This window comes from Aquarana catesbeiana, linkage group LG10, assembly GCF_042186555.1.
Source record: "Aquarana catesbeiana isolate 2022-GZ linkage group LG10, ASM4218655v1, whole genome shotgun sequence".
Taxonomy (NCBI): Eukaryota; Metazoa; Chordata; class Amphibia; order Anura; family Ranidae; genus Aquarana; species Aquarana catesbeiana.
In genome coordinates, this window is record NC_133333.1 from 3,783,414 (window position 1) to 3,810,590 (window position 27,177).

The window sequence follows — 27,177 nt, forward strand, 5'->3', positions numbered from 1 at the left end:
CCCCTTCCTCGGGGCTGAGCAGAGGATGTTATTAGAATCACTATGAGATGTAATAGGAAAACCTCTGTCCGGGCGGGTGATAAAGTCTGGTGGAATCTTGGTAGAGACCGCTCCTTACCCTGGGACCCTTGCATTGACCCCCCCCCCCCCCTTTTCACCCCAATGATCCTCTCAGGAAGCCAGTAGGAATATAGAATACAGTTTTCAGTGTAGAGAAGACTCTGTAGAGATTTTTTAGTATTACTTGAAGAATAAATATGGATGCAGTAGAAAATTGATTCACCACAAACTCGCTCCTAGTGAACTCAAAATAGCAGCGCTAAAGGTGATCCCTAATCAAATAATGAGGTGTAGTGAAGAGTGATAAGCTGATGTATCAACCTGTGCAATGATTACATCACGTCCTGGACGTGATGTAATCATTGCACAGGTTGATACATCAGCTTATCACTCTTCACTACACCTCATTATTTGATTAGGGATCACCTTTAGCGCTGCTATTTTGAGTTCACTAGGAGCGAGTTTGTGGTGAATCAATTTTCTACTGTATACTTATCATTTAAGCAGCAGCTCAGATTTAGGTTTTTGCCATTAGCGCAGCGTTTTTGGGTGTATGAGTGGGCGGATTTTTATACATCTGATTTTTTTTAATAAATATGGATGAATAGAATATGAGAGCCGAGTGTGTTTACTCTCCGCAGAGTCCCGGATCCTGGCGGGAACCGTGAAACGCTCTCAGCTGATCCGATTCCTGGAGACACAAGAGTCCCAGCAGGAGCCCAACACCCCCGATCACAAGGTGAGTGAGGGTCTCCATCCGTCTAATCTGCTGTGAAATCTCCAACATATTTTTTTCCATTCCCCCCCCGTTAAGAAAATTGGCGCCAGCTTCAACCGATATCCAATAAAAAAACAAAAATTGTCACTTACCACCAGCAGGGTCCATTAGACTTGTGCACTGCTGAAAAATGTGTTCTTTTCCCTTTCATTCATTTTTATTATTTTTTTTTTCGTTTTTTCGGGTCATCTGTTACAATCACAATTCTCAAATTTGTAAATTCGTAAATTCAAAAATCCGAAAATTCGAAAAATCCTAAATAAAAAAGAAAATTCGAAAATTCGAAAGAACGAAAATTCTAAATAATAACAGTAATAATAACTAACTCTCACCAGACTCGGAAAATGAAAAAAAAAAAAAAAGATAGAATTTTTTTTATTGCAGATTTGTCTGAGAATAAACTGTGAATGTTGGTAGCCATGCAGGCTGCAGATTTGTTATGGAAGGTAGTGCGCCCCCCCGTGGCCCCTCCTGTGATGTTCTGCTGACACGCGGTCCTCCTGCTGTCACTTTTCAGGTTTCATGCGGTAGCACGTTGGGAGAGGGGTGCACCATCGATCCCGTCACTTTCCAGCTCTCCTCCTGGACTTCCCTGCATGAGGTAAGAAGAGTCTTCTGTATCCAGCCTGCCTGAAAGGTCTTCTGTATCCAGTAAAATCGCACAAAAATTTCACAAAGATGCTGTGAGAAAAAAACCTTTACCTTTAATACCAGTGTTCTATCAGTGATAACTTAGTGCATATACATTAAAAAATGAAATAATGTGATAATCACTATTGCCAAAAAAACGAAAAACACACAAATAAATAAATAAATTAATAATAATAATGAAAAAAAACTTCACACAAAAATTTCACAAAGATGGTGTGAAAAAAATGCCAAATATGAATGCCAGTGTTCTATGAGTGATAACTTTGTGTATTTTCATATCAAAGATGAAAAGCGCTGTGAAAATATGCAGGTTGAAGTCCTTATTCCACGGCGACCGTTTCCAAATCCTTTCACCTTAATGAAATGATTCCAAGAGAAGACGTTCTCCACCACCCCTCCCTCACCAGAGCCCAAAGGCCCGCTGGACCACAGAGCATTGTGTCCTGATATTATTCCGATCTCCCAGCATGAGACTCCAAGTTTTCACCTTTCCAGCTCCAGACGCTCCTTCCCCTCAGCAGGATATACACCAATCACCCAGAAAGAAGATAAACAGGTAGGTAGGGTTGCCACCTGTCCAGGATTCACCCAGACAGTCCGGGTTTTAGATCCTGTGTCCAGGTTTCAGTCCACTTGAAACCCGGACACATCAGTGGCAGCCCTGCAGAACAAGTCCTCTTATCCCCCCTCTCCGCTATTGTCGGTTTCAAGTGCTTTTAATTATTTTGGTGGGGGGGAGCTTTATTTGGGGTACAGACTGGCCTGGGTGGGATTATACTGGGGGACAGACTGACAAAGGAGGGATTATACTGGAGGACAGACGAACCTAGGAGGGGGGGATGTACTGGCGTACGGTAACCCCCTCCGGGAGAGCGCTTCTTCTAGGGGGTTATCTGATGCGGGGAGGAGCCGCGAGAACCACCGAGGGACCCCAGAAGACGAGGTTTGAGGCCACTCTGTGGAAAACGAGCTGCACAGTGGAGGTAAATATGACATGTTTGTTATTTAAAAAAAAAATGATCCTTTACAATCACTTTGCAGGATGTGGAATTCCCTTCCACAGGCGGTGGTCTCAGCGGGGAGCATTGATAGTTTCAAGAAACTATTAGATAATCACCTGAATGACCGCAACATACAGGGATATGTAATGTAATACTGATATATAATCACACAACATACAGAGATATACAGTGTAATACTAACATATAATCACACACATAGGTTGGATTTAACAGACTTGTATCTTTTTTCAGTCTTACCTTCTATGTAATACTATGTAACTTTAACTTTGGTCAGAACTGATCGAGCTGGTCTCGCTCTTTACAAATACCTCTTACATATCCATCCATAAAGCCACATTTTTATTTATACCATACATTTAATGTTCACAGAAATAAATTAAAAATATAAAAAAATATAAAATCAACAGGATCCTAAAACATACTTAAGTCAAAAGGTACATACCCCACTATTTCATCTTAAAAAACGTTCGTACTGACCCAACCTCTCAGCCATGATCGATACTGATCTGTCACAGAAACGCCATAGTGTCTGGCTGATCGTGCCCTCCCTCCGTCTATACCCTCCCTCCGTCTATACCCTTCCTCCGTCTATACCCTTCCTCCGTCCATACCCTTCCTCTTACCCAATTGATCCTCACCGATCATACTTAGGCGATCTCCACACCCTCTCAACCTGATACCAACATAACCCCTTCACTGTTCCGGCAGGAGCTCACACCCTGACGGTTTCTTACATAGTTACATAGTTAGTAGGTTGAATAAAGACACCAGTCCATCCAGTTCAACCTGAGTGAGTACACCCTCACATCAGTCCCTACCCTCAAGTAGCCCACAATCCAAGGCCCCCAACTCACATTCATATACTAGGGCCAATTTTTTTTTTTTTTGGACAGAAGCCAATTAACCTCCCAGCATGTCTTTGGAGTGTGGGAGGAAACCGGAGTACCCGGAGGAAACCCAACACAGGGAGAACATGCAAACTCCAGGCAGGTAGTATCAGGGGTGGGATTCAAACCAGTGACCCTTCTTACTGCTAGGCGAGAGTGCCGCCCACTACACCACTGTGCTCCCCACTACACCACTGTGCTACCCACTACACCACTGTGCTCCCCACTACACCACTGTGCTACCCACTACACCACTGTGCTCCCCACCCCACCCACCCCACTACACCACTGTGCTACCCACTACACCACTGTGCTACCCACTACACCACTGTGCCCCCCACTACACCACTGTGCCCCCCACTACACCACTGTGCTACCCACTACACCACTGTGCCCCCCACTACACCACTGTGCTACCCACTACACCACTGTGCTACCGTTTCTGGTCTCCTCTCCCCCCCCCCCCACACTCCTAAACAACATATTATTATTACGGAGCTGCCTCTCAATCATATGGGTACCAAATAGGTTTAAAACCACACACATTACTACACATGGCCCCCACCCATTCACAGTTAGAACCCTTTAGGGGTGAATGGGTTTAAGGGTGGCTTTGATCGGTACATAACATTACCCCGATTAGACCCCTACCCCCACACCAACCCCTCCTCCCCCCACACCAACCCCTCCCCCCACACCAACCCCTTCTCCCTCACAACAACCCCTCCTCCCCCCACACCGACCCCTTCTCCCTCACAACAACCCCTCCTCCCCCCACACCGACCCCTTCTCCCTCACAACAACCCCTCCTCCCCCCACACCGACCCCTCCCCCCACACCAACCCCTTCTCCCTCACAACAACCCCTCCTCCCCCCACACCGACCCCTCCCCCCACACCAACCCCTTCTCCCTCACAACAAGCCCTCCTCCCCCCACACCGACCCCTCCCCCCACACCAACCCCTTCTCCCTCACAACAACCCCTCCTCCCCCCACACCGACCCCTTCTCCCTCACAACAACCCCTCCTCCCCCCACACCGACCCCTTCTCCCTCACAACAACCCCTCCTCCCCCCACACCGACCCCTTCTCCCTCACATGGAGATGCTTAATGATCCTTCGTCTATACACTTGTTAATTAGGATATTCCCGCTTTACCATAGGAATACTTTACTGGGTCAGAACTTCACCTCCATCACTAATACAGAAGTCACCTAGTAAGAGGCTCAGTTGGCCGTATTTTGAACTTGTTCTTTCATTTCTGCTTTATTTATCGATTGTATGACTTATTGATTGTATGACTTATTGATTGTATGACTTATTGATTGTATGACTTATTGATTGTATGACTTATCGATTGTATGACTTATCGATTGTATGACTTATTGATTGTATGACTTATCGATTGTATGACTTATCGATTGTATGACTTATCGATTGTATGACTTATTGATTGTATGACTTATCGATTGTATGACTTATCGATTGTATGACTTATTGATTGTATGACTTATCGATTGTATGACTTATCGATTGTATGACTTATTGATTGTATGACTTATCGATTGTATGACTTATCGATTGTATGACTTATCGATTGTATGACTTATTGATTGTATGACTTATCGATTGTATGACTTATCGATTGTATGACTTATCGATTGTATGACTTATTGATTGTATGACTTATCGATTGTATGACTTATTGATTGTATTAACAGCTTTATGTATATCTGAAAATTTTTAATAAACATTTAGTGAAAAAAATAAATAAAAATGTTCGTACTATGTGTCCATCTAGTGGTCAAATAGTATATTTACTTAATTCATTTAAAGCGGAGTTCCACACAAAAATGGAACTTCCGCTTTTTGGAAACCCCCCCCCCCCCCCCTCCGGTGTCACATTTGGCACCTTTCAGGGGGGAGGGGGGTGCAGATACCTGTCTAAGACAGGTATTTGCACCCACTTCCGGCATAGACTCCCATGGGAGTCTACACCTCTTCCCGTCCCGACCGCGCTGTCTCCTGGGAAACACACAGCTCCCAGGAGAGAGCGGGGACCAGTTACAATGCACAGCGCGACTCGTGCATGCGCAGTAGGGAACCGGGAAGTGAAGCCGCAACGCTTCACTTCCTGATTCCCTCAGCTAGGATGGCGGCGGCAGCTGCCGAGAACCGAGCGGGTTCTCGGCGTCGCCTGCCGACATCGCTGGACCCCGGGACAGGTAAGTGGCCATTTATTAAAAGTCAGCAGCTGCAGTATTTGTAGCTGCTGGCTTTTAATATTTTTTTTTTTTTTTTTTTGCGGTTTGGGTAAACCCCCGCTTTAATTTACTTGTCCAAACCCCAAATATCTGGTATAGAGAACGAAAATTAACATAATTGTACTTAAAAAATTGCTGATAAAACAATTTAGATCTATGTCCTTATTTAAGCCCAAAGGCACCTAAGTATTAAGGTGATGCATCCATTGGGTCTCATTCTGTGAGATTTGTATTCGCATGTCACTACCCTCCAGTGTTGCTGCACTCTTATCAATCTATCAATCCCCCCCCAAAAAAAAAACCTCAGTGAGGGGGGATCCCTATTATGCCTAATTCTATAATGATACTTTGAACTAAAACATTTATGCTGGTCAGGCTGGTGCCGGTCTGGGCACCCCGACATGTAAACGCATATATTTGGGGATTGGTTTTAAAAGATCATTTTTTGAACGATCGCTGTGTTTATCTTCTTTCTGGGTGATTGGTGTATATCCTGCTGAGGGGAAGGAGCGTCTGGAAAGGTGAAAACTTGGATGCTGGGAGATCGGAATAATATCAGGACACAATGCTCTGTGGTCCAGCGGGCCTCTGGGCTCTGGTGAGGGAGGGGTGGTGGAGAACGTCTTCTCTTGGAATCATAGAAAGATGAACGTCGGGTTGGAATCATTTCATTAAGGTGAAAGGACTTGGAAATGGTCGCCGTGGAATAAGGACTTCAACCTGCATATTTTTATTTATTTATTTATTTTTTTTAATTATTTTTATATTTTTACAGCACTTTTCACCTTTGATATGAAAATACACAAAGTTATCACTCATAGAACACTGGCATTCATATTTGGCGTTTTTTTCACAGCATCTTTGTGAAATTTTTGTGCGATTTTTTTTTTTGTGTGCGTTTTTTTGTTTTTGGCATTGCACAATAGTAATTATTACATAATTTCAAATTTTTAATGTATATGCACTAAGTTATCACTGATAGAACACTGGTATTAAATGAAAAGGTTGATTTCACAGCATCTTTGTGGAATTTTTTGTGCGACTTTTTTGTACAATTTTGTTGTGCGTTTTTTTTTTTTTTTTTGCATTTTTTTGTTGTTTTTGGTATCGCACAATAGTGACTATCACAGTGGGTGTAATCTCTATTACTTAGCACATGTCAATTTTAGGATGCATGTAGTTTAATTAGCGCCTACTATATTTTTTGTATGATTTATTTGTGCGATTCACACTTAAAGGGCCAGCTGTCACACACATTTACATAGGGTTGTGCCTTTTTATATTTTGGAATAATCTTCTGTATCCAGCCTGTAATATGTCTCCCTGTCCCCCCCCCCATCCCCCCGCAGGCCCATCACCTCTTCGAGCTGCTCAGCCTCCAGCACGCTTTTGTCACCGAATACGGAAAAGTTGTCGGCTGTGTCACCCGGAAGGAGGTAGGTCACCACCATGTTCCTGATTTCCTCACCCTGGCTTAGTCATTAGTTGGCCGGTTTTAATAACTTTAGTGCTGTAGATTGCCAGCACCGGGGGTTCCCAGCTCTGTGCATGGAGGGTGGAGGGCAGCTGGCTGTGACTACATTATGATGGGGGGGGGGAGTTGTAGAAGAGCCACTGGCTGTGACTCCGCCTACATTATATGGGGGGGGGGGAGATTTGTAGGAGAGCCACTGGCTGTAACTCCGCCTACATTATAATGGGGAGGAGTTGTAGGAGAGCCACTGGCTGTAACTCCGCCTACATTATAATGAGGGGAAGTTGTAGGAGAGCCGCTGGCTGTGACTCCGCCAACATTATAATGAGGGGAAGTTGTAGGAAAGCCACTGGCTGTAACTCCGCCTACATTATAATGAGGGGAAGTTGTAGGAGAGCCACTGGCTGTGACTCCGCCTACATTATAATGAGGGGAAGTTGTAGGAGAGCCACTGGCTGTGACTCCGCCTACATTATAATGGGGGGAATTGTAGGAGAGCCGCTGGCTGTGACTCCGCCTACATTATAATGGGGGGGGGGGAGTTGTAGGAGAGCCGCTGGCTGTGACTCCACCTACATTATAATGGGAGGAATTGTAGGAGAGCCGCTGGCTGTGACTCCGCCTACATTATAATGGGGGGGGGGGAGTTGTAGGAGAGCCGCTGGCTGTGACTCCACCTACATTATAATGGGGGGGATTGTAGGAGAGCCACTGGCTGTGACTCCGCCTACATTATAATGGGGGGGAGTTGTAGGAGAGCCGCTGGCTGTGACTCCGCCTACATTATAATGGGGGGGAGTTGTAGGAGAGCTACTGGCTGTGGACTCCGCCTACATTATAATGAGGGGGTTGTACGAGAGCCGCTTGCTGTGACTCCGCCTACATTATAATGGGGGGGAAGTTGTAGGAGAGCTGCTGGCTGTGACTCCGCCTACATTATAATGGGGGGAGTTGTAGGAGAGCCGCTGGCTGTGACTCCGCCTACATTATAATGGGGGAAGTTGTAGGAGAGCCACAGGCTGTGACTCCGCCTACATTATAATGGGGAGGAGTTGTAGGAGAGCCACTGGCTGTGACTCCGCCTACATTATATGGGGGGGGGAGTTGTAGGAGAGCCGCTGGCTGTGACTCCGCCTACATTATAATGGGGGGGAGTTGTAGGAGAGCCACTGGCTGTGACTCCGCCTACATTATAATGGGGGGGAGTTGTAGGAGAGCCACTGGCTGTGACTCCGCCTACATTATTAAGGTTGGGGAGTTGTAGGAGAGCACTGGCTGTGACTCCGCCTACATTATAATGGGGGGAGGTTGTAGGAGAGCCGCTGGCTGTGACTCCACCTACATTATAATGGGGGGAGTTGTAGGAGAGCCGCTGGCTGTGACTCCGCCTACATTATAATGGGGGGAAGTTGAGGAGAGCCACAGGCTGTGACTCCGCCTACATTATAATGGGGGAGGAGTTGTAGGAGAGCCACTGGCTGTGACTCCGCCTACATTATAATGGGGGGGAGTTGTAGGAGAGCAACTGGCTGTGACTCCGCCTACATATAATGGGGGAGAATTGTAGGAGAGCCACTGGCTGTGACTCCGCCTACATTATATGGGGGGGGGGAGTTGTAGGAGAGCCCGCTGGCTGTGACTCCGCCTACATTATAATGGGGGGGAGGTTGTAGGAGAGCCACTGGCTGTGACTCCGCCTACATTAATACCATGTGGGGGAGTTGTAGGAGAGCCACTGGCTGTGACTCCGCCTACATTATTAAGGTTGGGGAGTTGTAGGAGAGGCCACTGGCTGTGACTCCGCCTACATTATAATGGGGGGGGAGTTGTAGGAGAGCCGCTGGCTGTGACTCCACCTACATTATAATGGGGGGGGAGTTGTAGGAGAGCCGCTGGCTGTGACTCCACCTACATTATAATGGGGGGGATTGTAGGAGAGCCACTGGCTGTGACCTCCGCCTACATTATAATGGGGGAATTGTAGGAGAGCCGCTGGCTGTGACTCCGCCTACATTATAATGGGGGGGGGAGTTGTAGGAGAGCCGCTGGCTGTGACTCCACCTACATTATAATGGGGGGGATTGTAGGAGAGCCACTGGCTGTGACTCCGCCTACATTATAATGGGGGGGAGTTGTAGGAGAGCTACTGGCTGTGACTCGCCTACATTATAATGAGGGGGTTGTACGAGAGCCGCTTGCTGTGACTCCGCCTACATTATAATGGGGGGGAAGTTGTAGGAGAGCTGCTGGCTGTGACTCCCGCCTACATTATAATGGGGGGAAGTTGTAGGAGAGCCACTGGCTGTGACTCCGCCTACATTATAATGGGGAGGAGTTGTAGGAGAGCCACTGGCTGTGACTCCGCCTACATTATAATGGGGGGGGGAGTTGTAGGAGAGCAACTGGCTGTGACTCCGCCTACATTATAATGGGGGGAAGTTGTAGGAGAGCCACTGGCTGTGACTCCGCCTACATTATAATGGGGAGGAGTTGTAGGAGAGCCACTGGCTGTGACTCCGCCTACATTATAATGGGGGTGGAGTTGTAGGAGAGCAACTGGCTGTGACTCCGCCTACATTATAATGGGGAGAATTGTAGGAGAGCCACTTGGCTGTGACTCCGCCTACATTATAATGGGGGGGAGTTGTAGGAGAGCCACTGGCTGTGACTCCGCCTACATTATTAAGGTTGGGGAGTTGTAGGAGAGCCACTGGCTGTGACTCCGCCTACATTATAATGGGGGGGGAGTTGTAGGAGAGCCGCTGGCTGTGACTCCGCCTACAGGATAATGTGATTTGCCGTTTCAGATGGGAAAAGCCATAGAAGATCTCGCCAACCCCAAATAATTCCGCCATCTGCTCAGCGCCACCCGGAGGAGGACTTTGTGTTTATATTTTGTGTCAAATCATCAAATATCGCTAATAACAATATTGATACATTTCTAAATCCAGGAAAAGAATTCTTCTGCGTCAGCTGACACACGGGAGGTGCGCTCTTCTTATGGCTCTTCATATGGCGGGTGGGGGGTGGCGGGGGGTTCTTGTCATTTTGTGAGGGTTGATGGGATGGATGAGGAGATGAGGAGATATGGGGTCTCGGATGATTCGGGGAGTTTGTATAATATTCTATAAGTGGGATCATCTCTTCACTCCAATCCCTCCATCATGGGGGAGGTTTAACCCCGTATGTACCATCCCCATCCCTCACTTATCTTCTCCGGGATTGGACAGAGTTCCCTAGAAATGTGACTTGTGATGGGTGACAATTTTTCCCAACATTATTTGGAAAATTTTGGGTCTAATTTTAGGTCAAAATTAGAGAAGAAAGCTAATTTTAAAGCGGAGCTTTACTCATAAAAATTGATAAAAAAATAATATTCTTTAGCAGGGAACATCCATTCCACAATAATAATTCTGCCTCCAGCATTGCTCCTGTCTCTTCTTGATGGAGGCGGCCATTTTGTCGAAGTCCAGAGCCCCTGAGCAGCAGTTAAAACGGAACTAAACCCTCCTTTCCTTTTCAGCCATGGAAGCTGCCATCTTTGCTTCTGTTTGTATGTGCAGCACCATGACAACCACAGGGCAATCAGTCAAGACTTCGGCCATTTGACGGTTTGGTTGAGGACACAAACAAATGTGACAGTAAGCAAAACCCAGCATGCTGGGAATGTAACTGTTTTTTTTTAAACTATTAAATCGATGGGTTTAGTTCCACTTTAATCTTCAGGCTTGTCAGCAGATCGGCCTCTATAGACTCAGAGAGAGAAACTGAGCATGTGCAGAGCAGAGAGAGACCGTGTATTTGTCAGTTTTAAATAGTATAGGCACTTATTTTTTATTTTTTTACATATCTAGACCTGAAAACGGGTCCAGCCTGAAGTGATCTAGCAGGGCCTAATTTTCTGACTATCATAAAAGCAAAGCAGGGAAACTCACATAGTGTAAAACTTTAATGGGGTCAAAGGTGAACACACTACTCACAAGATTAAAAAATGGTAAGCGCTTAGTACAAAATGCCATTCCCGGGAATCAATCCAAACACTTCCTGGTACAGGCGAGCGTGGTGATGTCACCTGTGTAAGCTCCGCCCTACATGCTTCGTCAAATCTGACATCATCAGGGGCTCCATTAACATTTTATACCATTTTACACTATGCAAGTTTCCCTGCTTTGCTTTTATTAGGATACGATGGATCATTTGGGGACCACTGGATGGCATAATAAACTGACTTACACCGGAGATTGAGAGATGTCTTTGGATTCCCTGGAGATGGTTTTCATATAAATCCCCCACTGATGAAATCTTAATCTACATTCCTTTTTGACTCTATAAATCGGGTCCAAAGCTTCCGGTAAGAGGGCTCTTCATTTGAGGTGACGGCGCACTTGGGCGTTACCAGCATTGGATCACACAAGATTTTTTTTATCATCACAGTGCAGGATTTGATTTTTTGGACACAATTAGGACTGATATATAGAAGAAAATTACATTATTTTGTTTTTTCATTTTTCTATATCTATTTGTAATGTCAATGTTGCACTCTTAGGAATTTTTAAGTGTCACTATAAGTGCGGCAATTTATACAGGAACATCTCAAAAATTTGAATATCATCAAAAAGTTCATTTATTTCAGTAAGACCCCTTCCACACTGTGGCCCCCCCTCGTTTTTGCAGCACTTTACCGCTTGTTAAGCGGCATTTTTCGGCTGCTAGCGGGGCGCTTTTAACCTCCCCAGACCTTTCCCTTCCAGATACCTCCTCATCCAGACCTTTCCCTTCCAGATGCCTCCTCCCCAGACCTTTCCCTTCCAGATGCCTCCTCATCCAGACCTTTCCCTTCCAGATGCCTCCTCATCCAGACCTTTCCCTTCCAGATGCCTCCTCATCCAGACCTTTCCCTTCCAGATACCTCCTCCCCAGACCTTTCCCTTCCAGATGCCTCCTCATCCAGACCTTTCCCTTCCAGATACCTCCTCCCCACACCTTTCCCTTCCAGATGCCTCCTCATCCAGACCTTTCCCTTCCAGATACCTCCTCATCCAGACCTTCCCCTTCCAGATGCCTCCTCCCCAGACCTTTCCCTTCCAGATACCTCCTCATCCAGACCTTTCCCTTCCAGATACCTCCTCCCCAGACCTTTCCCTTTCAGATGCCTCCTCCCCAGATCTTTCCCTTCCAGATACCTCCTCATCCAGACCTTTCCCTTCCAGATACCTCCTCATCCAGACCTTTCCCTTCCAGATACCTTCTCATCCAGACCTTTCCCTTCCAGATACCTCCTCCCCAGACCTTTCCCTTTCAGATGCCTCCTCCCCAGATCTTTCCCTTCCAGATACCTCCTCATCCAGACCTTTCCCTTCCAGATACCTCCTCATCCAGACCTTTCCCTTCCAGATACCTTCTCATCCAGACCTTTCCCTTCCAGATGCCTCCTCCCCAGACCTTTCCCTTCCAGATGCCTCCTCATCCAGACCTTTCCCTTCCAGATGCCTCCTCATCCAGACCTTTCCCTTCCAGATGCCTCCTCATCCAGACCTTTCCCTTCCAGATACCTCCTCCCCAGACCTTTCCCTTCCAGACGCCTCCTCATCCAGACCTTTCCCTTCCAGATACCTCCTCCCCAGACCTTTCCCTTCCAGATGCCTCCTCATCCAGACCTTTCCCTTCCAGATACCTCCTCATCCAGACCTTTCCCTTCCAGATACCTCCTCATCCAGACACCTCCTCATCAGACCTTTCCCTTCCAGATACCTCATCCAGACCTTTCCCTTCCAGACCTTTCCCTTCCAGATACCTCCTAATTCAGACCTTTCCCTTCCAGATACCTCCTCATCCAGACCTTTTAACCCCCGCTAGCAGTCGAAGAAGGGGTTAAAATGCTTTTCAGGCACTTTGGAAGTGCTGCCCATTAATTTCAATGGGCAGGGCGTTTTGGGAGCGATGTATAAATCGCTCCCAAACTGGCCCAAAGATGCTGCCTGCAAGACTTTTTCTAACGTCCCGCAAGCGCACCGCCCCAGTGTAAAAAGTCACACTGAAATGAATGGGAGGCGGTTTTCAGGCGCTATTTCTAGTGCTAAAACGCCTGAAAACTTCCTCAGTGTGAAAGGGGTCTTATTCAATTCAAAAAGTGAAATTCATATTTTATGAAGATGTCTTACACACAGAGTGATAGGTTTCAAGCATTTCTTTCTTTTAATTTTGATGATTATGGCTTACAGCGAGGGACACCCCAAAATTCAGTATCTCAGAAAATTAGAATATTACATTAAACCAATAAAAAAAGTATTTCTAATAGAGAAATGTTGTGTTAGTGAGAAGTCTGTCCATGTACAGTATAGGATGCACTCAATACTTGGTCGGGGCTCCTTTTGCATAAATTACGGAATCAATGCGGCGTGCCATGGTGGTGATCAGTCTGTGGCACTGCTGAGGTGTTATGGAAGGTCAGGTTGCTTTGATAGCGGCCTTCAGCATTGTTGGGTCTGGTGTCTCTCATCTTCCTTTTGACAAACCCCCACAGATTCTCTATGGGGTTTAGGTCAGGCGAGTTTGCTGGCTAATCAAGCCCAGTGATCCTGTGATCATGTGACCAGGTATTGGTAGTTTTTGCAATGTGGGAGGTGCCAAGTCCTGCTGGAAAATGAAATCGGCATCTCCATAAAGCTGGTCAGCAGAGGGAAGCATGAAGAGCTCTAGAATCTCCTGCTAGAGGGCTGCGCTGACTTTGGACTTGATAAATCACAGAGGACCAACACCAGCAGATGACACGGCTCCCCAAATCATCACCGACTGTGGAAACTACACTGGACCTCATGGAACTTGGATTCTGTGCCTCTCCACTCCTCCTCCAGACTCTAAATCCAAATGAAATGCAAAATCTACTTTCATCCGAAAAGAGGACTTTGGACCACTGAGCAACAGTCCAGTCCTTTTTCTCCTTAGCCCAGGTAGGACGCTTTTGACGTTGTCTTTGGTTCAGGAGTGGCTTGACACAAGGAAGGTGACAGTTGTAGCCCTTGTCCTGGATAAGTCTGTGTGTGGTGGCTTTTGAAGCCCTGACACCAGCCGTAGTCCACTCCTTGTGAACCTCCCCCAAATTCCTCAATGGCCTTTGCTTCACAATCCTCTCAAGGCTGCGGTTATCCCCGTTGCTTGTGCACCTTTTTCTACCACAACTTTTTCCCTCCACTCAACTTTCCATTAATATGCTTGGATACAGCACTCTGTGAACAGCCAGCTTCTTTAGAAATGACCTTTTTGTGACTTACCCTCCTCGTGGAGGGTGTCAATGACTGTCTTCTGGACAACTGTCAGGTCAGCAGTCTTCCCCATGATTGTGTCACCTACTGAACCCAACTGAGAGACCATTTTACAGCAGGGGGTCTCAAACTGGTGGCCCCTCCAGCTGTTGGGAAACTACAAGTCCCATGAGGCATTGCAAGGCTGACAGTTACAAGCAGGGACCCCACAGACGGAGGCATAGTAGTTTTGCAACAGCTGGAGGGCCGCCAGTTTGAGACCCCCTGATTTAAAGGCTCAGGAAACCTTTACAGGTGTTTTGAGTTAATTAGCTGATTAGACTGTGAGACCACAGAGTCTACAATATAATTTTTTTTTATAATATTCTCATTTTCTGAGATACTGAATTTTGGGGTGTCACTCGCTGTAAGCCGTAATCATCAAAATCAGAAGAAAGAAATGCTTGAAATCTATCACTCTGTGTGTAACACATCTATATAAAATATACAAGTTTCACTTTTTGAATTGAATTACTCAAATAAATTCACTTTTTGATGATAAATTCTCATTTTTTATATGGAATTATCTGTGTGATGTTCCCTCCGATTCACTGTACGGATCTGTTTTCTATATTTCTACAATTTAATAAAAATGAATCAGTTTTCTTGGTCTTCTCAGTTTATTCAGCGGCCAGCAGGGGTCAGCAGAGCTCCAGCGCATGAACTTTCACTGGGAACCTGACGGCACCTCTCTATAATATTCTGACTTATTTATTTCAGGTACTTATATAGCGCCATCAATTTACGCAGCGCTTTACATATACATTGTACCAGGGGCGGACTGACAACTCACGGGGCCCCCCGGGCAATAGGAGATTATGGGGCCCCCGGGCAATAGATGTAGATTATGGGGGCCCCGGGCAAAAGGAGATTATGGGGTCCCCAGGCAATAGGAGATTATGGGGCCCCCAGGTAATCGGAGATTATGGGGCCCCCAGGCAATAGGAGATTATGAGGTCCCCAGGCAATAGGAGATTATGGGGCCCCCAGGCAATAGGAGATTATGGGGCCCCCGGGCAATAGATGAAGATTATGGGGGCCCCGGGCAAAAGGAGATTATGGGGTCCCCAGGCAATAGGAGATTATGGGGCCCCCAGGTAATCGGAGATTATGGGGCCCCCAGACAATAGGAGATTATGAAGTCCCCAGGCAATAGGAGATTATGGGGCCCCCAGGCAATAGGAGATTATGAGGTCCCCAGGCAATAGGAGATTATGGGGCCCCCAGGCAATAGGAGATTATGGGGCCCCCAGGCAATAGGAGATTATGGGGCCATACAGTATACACACACACACACACACACTCAATATATACACACAGTACACACACACACACACACTGAAAAAGGTACTGGAGAGGCGGGGCAGCTATAATCTTGGGATTTTTAAAAAACACAGATTTTTACATACTGTCCCTGGTTTTATTGAGGCTGGCAACCCTGATGGGGCCCCTTAGTGGCATGGGGCCCTCGGGCAATGCCCGAGTGCCCGAATGGTCAGTCCGCCCCTGCGTTGTACATTCACATCCCATTGCTGGTGCAGCCGACAAAGTGTCATTTTTTTTCTAGGTGGCTCGTCTAGCATTTCTAGATTTGAAAGGCCCACCCAGCAGGTTTTTTTGCAATAAAAGGCGCATTTTACTGCCCATTACCGCAATGCACTGGAATCGACCAAACTAAGTGCGGTGAATGGCACCCCCCCCCCCATGTGACGGAGACAGGAAAGACGCTACAAACACTGGTGATTGATCGGTATATTTGCACAGTCGATGGGACACAGAAATGCCAATCACTGGAATCAATACAGCGACACGACCTCACAGAACGCCAGCGCCAACAGACGGACATGAAACCACAAGGTACGGGGCCGACCCCGCCTTACACCGGCATTTCAGTTATATGTGGAGCTGGCTTGTTAAATCAACCAATGAGGCAACGAAGCCTGGTCCCAGCCCCTCCCCGGGAGCCATTACTAAGCACAGAAGTCTCACTCCCTCTGCTGCATTCTTTTCCTTGTGTAAAGGCCGTAGAAGGTGGGAATGCTCTCCTGGAAACCAGAGGAGCCAACTACTAACATCCACTTAAAACTGAAATGTCAGTGCTGGGCGGAATGGCCGTCAAAGTAAAGTAAGGCTTTGGGTCGGAGCCTTCTTCGGCAGAGGAAGGCCGGGCCCTCCGAAGTGACAGACATATTGCTGATGTGTGGGGGCCCCCCGTCCTGCTCAGTTGCTGCCAGTCCCCAGCCCCCTGGTCCCAGAATGCTCCACAGCAGTCTAAGCCTCCTCGTCTCGAGAGGCAGCGGCCTCCCCCATCTGGGAATACAGAGATCGGTAGGCTTCCAAATGAGTCCCAGCAGGGAAGGCTGGAGTCTGAGTAGTCCCTCCCCAGAGGAGCAGCAAAGGGGCTCATTAGTCACAAAATGGCCACCTTCCAGAGGTTTGGCGTCAGTTGCTCAGTTGTAGAAGACCTCGTCCTCCGACAGCGAGCTGCTGTCCACGTAGTGGAGCGACTGGTTGAGCCGGGGTTTGCAGGTTTCAGGGGGGGCCTCTCCCTCCACCATCGCCGGTGCTTTGGAGTTGTCTGAGCTGCTGCTCCTACCACCCTTCCCCAGGGGGCACTGGAAGGCAGAGGGGGGCTCCGAGGCGTCCCATCTCTCCATGGGCAGCAGCTGCTGGGAAGCGGCAGCCAAGGACACGGCGGAGGAATAGGAGAGGCCGGGCAGGCTGCCCCCCAAATCCGAGCCGCAGGCCCCGTGGGTGTAGCTCAGCAGTCGGCTCTGCAGGTAGAGGCTCTCCAGATCTGCAGGGAAAAAGGAAAAGAGAGACGCAATGACAACATTCTGCCACAAGAGGGCTGCCTAGAATAATAAAACAACATGAACAGATCCTAACTTACAAAGCTGCTGCCACACAGGGTCTCTCTGTAGAGCAACATGCTCTGGCTTTCTCAAGGTTTGCAATAGTTATAGAGATCCCTGTGAAGGCAGCTTCTTCTATATAGACCAATCACAGTCATGGGTTTATTGCCCCTCCACAGTACACACAACACACTAACCTGCCCGAACTGGGTAAAAAAAAAAAATAAATAAATCATACATTTTACAGTTGTCACCAAAACAGGGATAGGATCTTCCAACGGGGACACCTGTTTTGTTGACAGTTTTCCCTGCTTGAAGAGATTTCCTCTCATTTCCTGTTGTGCTTCCTGGGCAGGAAGTAAAGGGAAATCTCCCCTATTGGGACACTGCTAGGAAAAAACTCAGCAGAGGTTCTAGTCATTCCCTACTCCAACCAAAGAATGTGGGTAGACAGTAATACACTTTAGGCTCGCTTCCCCCCTACAGGTGCATTCCCACGCGTCTCATGTAGGGCAGCTTATTCCTTTCAATGGGCTGCCTTACAAGCAAGAAACTTGGAAAATACGAACTTTTTTCTAAAAGTTGCGCCGCAGTGAACCGCATGACGCTGTAGCATTGCATTTGCAGATGCATAGGGGTGCCGCTAACAAATGATGGCACCCCTGAGCGTTTGCTAAGGTGCAGCGTGTTTCTCGGCGTGTCGGGAAAGCGTGCAATTTTCTGCACATTCCTGATGCACATTGATGTAAATTTATCCTTAAAACCGACCGGCACTCACCCCACCCCCAGTAAAGCAATACCTGCGTTTATGTGCTGCTGCCACTTTCATGGCTTGAAGTTAAAAATAGGCTGGACCGGGAAAAGGGGGGGGGGGCAGGAGGGAAAGCTGCCCTGGACCCTGTGGTATCATCTGAGGTGGAGGTGCACCACAAGGAGATTGGGGGGATCTGTGTTGAAAGGGGGAATTTGGGGGGCGGCGGGGGGGGGGATAAGTATTGTTCTAGGAAGGGGAATTTGGGGGGGAGGGATGCTGAGAATGGTGAATTAGGGGATTCGTGCTGAGAGGGGGGATGGGGGGGGGGAGAAGATTTGTGCTAGGAGGGGGGATTTGAAGTGGGATGGGGAAGATGAATACTAGGAGAGGAAAGTTTAGAGGTAAAGGATTTATGCTAGGAAGAGTGAGGTTTTTTTTTTTTTAGGGGGAGGGGTATCTGAGCTTGGGGGATGGGGGGCAAAAATTCCAGCAGAGGGGCAAATTTGTACAGGGTTGGGGGAGAATTCATGCTTCGGGGGTAAGCATGCAGATTAGTGCTCAGTGTTTTTGAAGGGGGATTTTTGCTGACACTTAATGCTCATATTGGGGGGGCGCAGTATGGCTGCCAGGGGGGGATAAAACCTTCCCAGCTGTATGCAGAGCTAAAGAAAAAGTTCTGGGTGGAGTGACTCTTTAAGGACCTACATTGGGGCTGCTTGCCGCAACGCGCCTCAGGCTCCTAAAACTGGGTTGGTTCCATTAATCAGGAGTAGAAGGGGCTGTGTGTGCCACGCGCTTACCAGGAGGACACAGCGGATGGCGGAGCCCTGAGGGACCTGTTAAGCAGTTAAGCAGATGGGTCCCGTTAACCCTCGCTCTGCCGACTGGGCTATATTCCACCCATTACAGAAAAAAGCCTTCTGTACCACGTACATTTCTTATTTACCCTCACAAGGGGCAGTGACATGACTCCTACCCTACGTAAGGGCAAAGCCATCCTAATAGCATTATGGGCCCCTGGGGCCCCCACCACCCTACCAGCCTGCCCCAATTTACGCACCTGCCCTCAAGAATGAAAGTATAAATAGCTGATACTTAGTAATTGTTAATTAATTAATTAGTAAAATCGATTTTAAACAATTATAAAAATCATTCCATAAATCAAAGACTAATCAACACAAAGGGCAAAGTAAAGGGGGGTCAGGAGGGCATAATACTGGGATCAGGAGGGTACAGTACAGGGGGATCAGGAGGGCAAAGTACGGGGGGGGGGCAGAAGGGCACAGTAGAGGGGGGTCAGGAGGGCATAGTACAGGAGGTCAGGAGGACATAGTACAGAGGTCAGGGGGGATCAGGAGGGCACAGACCAGGGGGGGAGGCAGAAGGGCTCAGTACAGGGGGGTCAGGAGGGCACAATACTTGGATCAGGAGAGCACAGCGGGGTCAGGAGGGCACAGTACAGGGGGAAGGCAGAGGGGCTCAGTACAGAGGGTCAGAAGGTCACTATACTGGGATCAGGAGGGCACAATACTGTGGTCAGAAGGGCACAATACTGGGGTCAGGGGGGCACAGTACAGGGGGATCAAGAGAGCACAGTACAGGTGGATCAGGAGGGCACAGTACAGGGGGATTAGGAGGGCACAGTACAGGGGGATTAGGAGGACACAGTACAGGGAGACCAGGAGGACACAGTCCAGGGGGATTAGGAGGGCACAGTACAGGGCGGTCAGGAGGGCACAGTACAGGGGGGTCAGGAGGGCACAGTACAAGGGGATCAGGAGGGCACAGTACAGAGTGATTGGGAGGGCACAGTACAGGGGGATGAGGAGGGCACAGTACAGGGGGATGAGGAGGGCACAGTACAGGGGGATTAGGAGGGAACAGTACAGGGGGATCAAGAGAGCACAGTACAGGTGGATCAGGAGGGCACAGTACAGGGGGATTAGGAGGGCACAGTACAGAAGGGTCAGTAGGGCAAGGTACAGGGGGATTAGGAGGGCACAGTACAGGGGGATTAGGAGGGCACAGTACAGGGGGATTAGGAGGACACAGTACAGGGAGTCCAGGAGGACACAGTCCAGGGGGATTAGGAGGGCACAGTACAGGGGGATTAGGAGGACACAGTACAGGGGGATTAGGAGGACACAGTACAGGGAGACCAGGAGGACACAGTCCAGGAAGATTAGGAGGGCACAGTACAGGGGGATTAGGAGGGCACAGTACAGGAGGATTAGGAGGACACAGTACAGGGAGACCAGGAGGACACAGTCCAGGAAGATTAGGAGGGCACAGTACAGGGCGGTCAGGAGGGCACAGTACAGGGGGGTCAGGAGGGCACAGTACAAGGGGATCAGGAGGGCACAGTACAAGGGGATCAGGAGGGCACAGTACAGAGTGATTGGGAGGGCACAGTACAGGGGGATCAGGAGGGCACAGTACAGGGGGATTAGGGGAGCACAGTACAGGAGGGCACAGTACAGGGGGGTCAGGAGGGCACAGTACAGAGTGTTTGGGAGGGCACAGTACAGGGGGATCAGGAGGGCACAGTACAGGGGGATTAGGGGAGCACAGTACAGGAGGGCACAGTACAGGGGGATCAGGAGGGCACAGTACAAGGGGATCAGGAGGGCACAGTACAGAGTGATTGGGAGGGCACAGTACAGGGGGATCAGGAGGGCACAGTACAGGGGGATTAGGGGAGCACAGTACAGGAGGGCACAGTACAGGGGGATCAGGAGGGCACAGTACAAGGGGATCAGGAGGGCACAGTACAGAGTGATTGGGAGGGCACAGTACAGGAGGGTCAGGAGGGCACAGTACAGGGGGGTCAGGAGGGCACAGTACAGGGGGGTCAGGAGGGCACAGTACAGAGTGATTGGGAGGGCACAGTACAGGGGGGTCAGGAGGGCACAGTACAGGGGGATCAGGAGGGCACAGTACATGGGGATCAGGAGGGCACAGTACAGGGGGATCAGGAGGGCACAGTACAGGGGGGATCAGGAGGACACAGTACAGGGGAATCAGGAGGGCACAGTACAGGGGGATTTGGAGGGCACAGTACAGGGGGGTCAGGAGGGTACAGTTCAGGGTCCTGGACGCTGCTCGGGACTTGGCCATCAAGGGACAGCCTAGTAAAAAGCATGACTGGCCCGGCAAATATGGGATAGTTGGCAAGTATGATATAATGCAAGACTGTCATGGGGCCCCCATGCACCTGGCCCAGGTGACCTGGTGCCCCTGGTAAGTGCCCAGGAATACCCATGCATTAAGACCCTGCGTGAGGGTCAGTAAGAAATGTACGCAGTACAGGAGACGTCATCCTTCTCTAAAGGGCGGAATATGTCCCAGCCGGCACAGCGAGGGTTAACGGAACATCTTTGGACCTGATGTGCTAATAATAGCCCTAAATAGCAGAACCCCCCCAGAGAGAAAACCCCTTCACTAGTCACTACTGAAGCGGAACAAGGCCGTGCCAGGCTTTCTAAAAATAGCAGCGTGCCTTGTTATCTGGGTGTCATGGAAAAAGCACAAACACAGAAAAAGATACAAAGTATCAGTTTATGAAAATCTGAAATAAAATTGTCCATCTGTGTTTATCTTTTAGGATTTAACCCCGTCAACCCTTCTTATTGGTTGGTACGCGGAGTCTTTCCGCTCTCACCCAGCCTGCAGTAACACAGGGGCCCATCGGGGGCCCATTAGGGGCCCAACTGACCTGTTAACCACCAAGAACAAAGGAACAGACAGGAAATAACTCCGATATTGTTTTGCCCAACGAGGACAATTATATTTTTTACCCATTTTGCGATGGTTGTCCCTCAGGCCTCACGCACACAAGGCGTCCTTCCATCTCTCCTAGACGCCTTTCCACCTGGCAGCAGAAGAAAAAACGCTAAACGCGCGTAAACGCGTCTAGACGCATTTAGACAAGTGCTTGGGCGTTATTTCATAATTCATAATAATTGATTCTGGCCGTTGATCTGAATTAACACTCAAGCGCTTGATGTTCCTAGCGTTAACAGATGCGTTTAGATGCGTTCACGCGCGTCAAGGGTTTTTTTTCCGCCAAAAAGCCGCTGTTTTTTTGGTTTTTGCCTCTAAACATCTGTGTGCGCATGGACCACCATGGAGGGGTGTTTAGAGGCAGAAAATAAAATTGTTCAGATGCCCCTGAGTAGCTCTTAAGTCCTCCAGTGTGCACAAGGCCTTAACCCAGCAGAGCAATGGAGATATTTGATGTCCCTCGGGACTTTACCTTGAAGCTGCCGTATCTCCTCGGAGCCCAACCCATAATGCATCTCTTCATCGTCCAGCGAGGACCAGGCACTCAGGGTGGCTTCAGTGATGGCAAACTGCTCAGCAACCCCTGAAATAAGAGACAGCAAAGGGTGAATTAGACCCCAAAGAAGAGGCAGCTGGGTATTACGGGTAAACTGCCGCCATTCAAGAACCAGAATCCCTGTTCTGACCATTCAATGGTGCTGAGCTCCAGTCACAAAGGAATACAGAAGGGGCGGAGACAAGACCAGTCGCCCTGCACAAGGAGAGAGAGCAGCAGTGAGCGGTCTTTATTACAGGAAGTCTCACACTGGATGACTGCACAGACCTGGAAGAAGATTCTGGAAGAAGATACGTGGCCGATGGATTTATTATCTCGGAGTTCAGCTTTAATCATGAAACTTTACAGAACTTTCCCAGCGGTGAGGAAGCACGAAGTTATATCGCCGGGTTCCTCTGACATTTATTATCGCAGACGGGAGAAGCAGCTGCACAGCAGATCTGGCCCAGAAACATGACACACTTCGAGGACTGTGAGGAACCGAGGGGTAAAAAATGAGGCTTATTAAACAATGACTTATGAAGAATGTCCAGAGATTCCCCCGGGATGGGTGAGAGGGAAGGAGGAATTGGGTTACTGAGGAGAGAGAAGACTGACCGGCAGCTGCAGATGTAAAACCAATAATAATGGACTGGCTGCCTGGCGGCTGCTTCCTACTGCACCTCTGCTGCCTGCCTGACCTTCTCTGCTTCCTACTGAACCTCTGAAGCCTGTCTGAAATGCTCTGCTCCTGGTGAACTTCTGCTGCATGTCTGACCTTCTCAGCTACTACTGAACCTCTGCTGCCTGCTTGGCCATCTCACTGAACCTCTGCCCGCCTGGCCATCTCTGCTTCCAACTGAACCTTGACTGCCTGCCTGGCCTTTTCTGCTCCCTACTGATCTCTGTTCCCTACTGAACCTCTGCTGTCTGCCTGACCTTCTCAGCTCCTTACTGAACCTCTGCTGTCTGCCTGACCTTCTCAGCTCCTTACTGAACCTCTGCTGTCTGCCTGACCTTCTCAGCTCCTTACTGAACCTGTGCTGCCTGCCTGACCGCTGCTTCCTCCTGACCCTCTGCTGCCAGCTTGACCTTCTCAGCTCCCTACCGAACCTCTACTGCCTGCCTAGCCTTCTCAGCTCCCTACTGAACCTCTGCTGCCTGCCTGACCGCTGCTTCCTACTGAACCTCTACTGCCCGTCTGACCTTCTCAGCTCGCTACTGAACCTCTGCTGCCTGCCTGGCCTTCTCTATTCCCTATTGAACCTCTGCTACCTGTATGGCCTTCTCTACTACCTACTGAACCTCTGCCTGCCTGGCCTTCTCTGCTTCCAACTGAACCCTGGCTGCCTGCCTGACCTTCTCAGCTCCCTACTGAACCTCTGCTGCCTGCTTGGCCTTCTCTATTACCTACTGAACTTCTGTTGCCTGCCTGACCAACTCTGCTCTTTATGGAACCTCTGCTGCCTGCCTGGCCTTCTTTGCTCCCTAATGAACCTCTGCTGCCTGCGTGGCCTTCTCTGTTCCCTACTGAACCTCTGCTGTCTGCCTGGCCTTCTCTGTTCCCTACTGAACCTCTGCTGCCTGCCTGACCAACTCTGCTCTTTATGGAACCTCTGCTGCCTGCCTGACCTGCTCTTCTTCCCATTGAGCCTCTACCAGAGCTTCACTTCCTGATCATTTGAGACCCGCTACTTATTTGGACACACTGTATGTCACTCCCATTTCTGCACCCTACTTAACTTTTCCTATTACTGGCTCCCCATTCATTCCTTCGTAACCTTTTCTTTTTCCTTGGGAGTCACCTATAACAAGCATTAATAACTGTATAGTTGGCTGAAGGGCGATCTAAAGCAGTCCACAGACAGTTGGCCAATCATCTTACCATTTTATGAAGTGCCCCCTGCAACCCGGCACCTGCACACCTAACGGCCTTCTAAAGTCTACAAGCTCACCCCAGTCCTGGTCAGTCTGAACAGAGCAGAACTCCTCCTCCAGGTATCTCCAACTGGTTGAGGAAAATAACCCATCAAAACCCAAGAACCACCACCGGTCTGTAGGCCCTCCGTACCGGCTGCAAATCGCGCCTCTTTCAGCTCATCGGTGAGATCGGAGTAATGCTCCTCATCAGTCAGAGAAGGATCCCAGCTGGACTGGGGGGCGCTCCAACCCTTCCACTCTATCAGGTGGGCCACACGTCCCCGGGCCATGGCTGTGGGCTTGGTGATGTGATCCTTGATGGTCTGAACCAAACCTGGAAACCGGAAGAAAGGACAAAGTATGTGAGGGACTAATCATTGTATGTCAGGGGCCAGTCATTGTATGTGAGGGACCAAGCGTTGTATGTCAGGGGCCAATCATTGTATGTCAGGGGCCAATCACTGTATGTGAGGGACCAATCATTGTATGTGAGGGACTAATCACTGTATGTGAGAGACTAATCATTGTATGTCAGGGGCCAGTCATTGTATGTGAGGGACCAATCATTGTATCTGAGGGACTAATCATCCGAGGGTTGGGGGCTGATATTTCTAAAAACACTTTCCGAGCTTTTATGTGTCAGTGACGCAAGAAAAAAATCTGACTCATTTTCACCGCTTTGTGTTATGACGCATTATAGCGACCTGCTGTGCGTCCATCACATCTACAGAAGGCCTTTCATTAACACAATGCAAAAGGGTAAAAGAAATGTGTCATCAAAAACATCAACAAACCCCCCTGAGATGTGTCCAAAAAATGCAATGTGGGAAATCCAGATGTATGCTGGGGGCCGACACGGGACACAAGCAAAGGGCCTGAAAAAAACACACACAGCTTCCTAGAGAGGTGGAGAGGACAGTGGTGTGGCGTGAGATGCCAGTGCCAAGGGCAAGGTAAGTATTGTGCCCCCCAACCCACGGACTGTTAGCACTCCCTGAGTCCCTTACACCAGAATTATATCTATATATGTATATTTACAGTAAATGATACATAGAGAACCTGTGCCTTACCCTACCCCCAAAGCCTATTTCCTTTCCAGCACAAATCTCCCCGACCCCCCTATCCCTAATCCCCCCTCTCAGCACAAATTCTCCCCTTCAACCCCACCCCCAGCACAAATGCTGCCCCAAATTCTCCCTCCCAGCACAAATCCTCCCCCCTTCTATTACAAATGATTTCCCCTCCCCCCAGCACAAATCTTCCCCCAAATTCTCCCTCCCAGCACAAATCCTCCCCACTTCTACCAAAAATACTTCCCCCTCCAACCTCCCACCCTCAGCACTAATCTTTCTCCAAATACTCCCTCCCAGCAAAAATCCTTCCCCCCTCTGACCCCCCTAGAACAAGTCTTCCCCCCAAATCCTCCCTTCTAGCACAAATACCCCCTCCCAGCACAAATCTTCCCCTTTCTAGCACAAATCCTTCCACCCTCCGACCCCCCCTAGAACAAATCTTCCCCCCAAATCCTCCCTTCTAGCACAAATACCCCCTCCCAGCCTAAATCCTCTCTCCTCCCAAATCACCCCCAGCACAAATGACCCCCCCCCCCCATCACTCCTCCTAGCATAAATCCACCTTCAGCACACAAAACTTTGTTAACTGCCCCTCACTTCCTCCAGGTCATAAACGCCAGCCCCTGCCCCCAGTGCAATTTTCTCTTCCTGAACCTCAGATCAGTGCAGATCAATACTGGGGGACATCCCTCCTCCTGGTTCCTCCTCCTTCTCTTATGCATGATATTCATCAGAGACGAGGAGGAGCCGAGGAGAAACGCCAGCTGCTGCAGAGGAGGAGATTTCAGGGCGATAAGGGGGATGCGGGGCAGGTGCCCGGGGCTGGCGCACCCCTACCAGGTGAATTTGTAGAGCCAAGTGTCGGAACTTGCTCTGGAACTAGGCTACGGGATCCAGCCCATATCTGCGGAATGCCAGGATTTTGATGGAATTCCGGGACAGTCCTGCAGAATCGGATGGTTGGGAAGAATATTTTTGTGCCCCTAAGAATTATGCACCCAGGAAAACTGCCCTGTGACCCCCCCCCCCCCCCCCCCACGCTACACCACTGGGAGAGAACACTGCTCCGTCTACAGCCTTAAGTCAGTAGAGCTGGTTGCAGGTCTTCTGCCATGGCCTTTAGTTGATACAAGTTGGACCATCTATGGTGGCCTTATATAGACCTCTGACCAGGGATGGGCGGGGGGCCATCACTCCCCAATATTGACATTATTCAATTTTCCTGTCTTTTGCAAATCTTCTGACATTTGGTCACTTAAATGTTCTGTGTGTGTTGGTGAAAAGGCGAAGGGGACCCAAGTGAGGGTCAGATCTGTGCGGTTTCCACAGAAACGCTCATCAAATGGCTCTCAAGACTGGAGCTAATTACTGGAATGTCTGCAAGTGAGAGACCCTCCAACCCATCGCTGGCCAGCCGCATACAGATGTCAGAATTAGCAGATGATTGGGGACAAGAAGACCAGAACCCAGACCGAGGCGTCAAGTGTTACCGGGACAGAATGTGCAGACGCGTTTCTTCAATGTTCCTGACACTCACCGATCAGGGACGAGGTCGCCAACTCTGTGATGTCATAGCTGACCGAATTTGCTTTGGATTCGCACATAAAGCCGTTGGGTGTCTTAAAACATTTCTGTGAAGGAATCAAAAGACGGGGCGGAGATTAGATCAGAATGATACATCTCTAATAAATGATTCATCTCTAAACCAATCACCGACCTTCCCTCACCGACGCAGCCAGTCTCTAATGATAATATCCTAATGATATCCCTAATGATAATATCCCTAATGATAACCCTAATGATATCCCTAATGATATCCC

The 27,177-nt window shown here is 48.9% G+C and overlaps 2 protein-coding genes across 2 annotated transcripts in view; one reads left to right on the plus strand and one right to left on the minus strand.

Moving 5' to 3' along the window:
- LOC141110235 (chloride channel protein ClC-Kb-like) overlaps nt 1-10,069 on the plus strand; it is a 44,317-nt gene extending 34,248 nt beyond the window's left edge. Inside the window, exons 17-20 of the mRNA XM_073601496.1 lie at nt 702-799; nt 1,356-1,439; nt 7,012-7,098; nt 9,944-10,069. Of these exons, the coding sequence (XP_073457597.1) occupies nt 702-799; nt 1,356-1,439; nt 7,012-7,098; nt 9,944-9,982 (308 nt within the window). The 3' untranslated portion in view covers nt 9,983-10,069. The remainder of the gene's footprint in view (nt 1-701; nt 800-1,355; nt 1,440-7,011; nt 7,099-9,943) is intronic.
- Nucleotides 10,070-16,174: 6,105 nt separating this feature from the next.
- The window catches only part of FAM131C (family with sequence similarity 131 member C), a 52,438-nt gene continuing 41,435 nt past the window's right edge, over nt 16,175-27,177 (minus strand). Inside the window, exons 3-6 of the mRNA XM_073601497.1 lie at nt 26,895-26,988; nt 24,436-24,618; nt 22,302-22,412; nt 16,175-17,234 (exon numbers count right to left, since the gene is read on the minus strand). Of these exons, the coding sequence (XP_073457598.1) occupies nt 16,888-17,234; nt 22,302-22,412; nt 24,436-24,618; nt 26,895-26,988 (735 nt within the window). The 3' untranslated portion in view covers nt 16,175-16,887. The remainder of the gene's footprint in view (nt 17,235-22,301; nt 22,413-24,435; nt 24,619-26,894; nt 26,989-27,177) is intronic.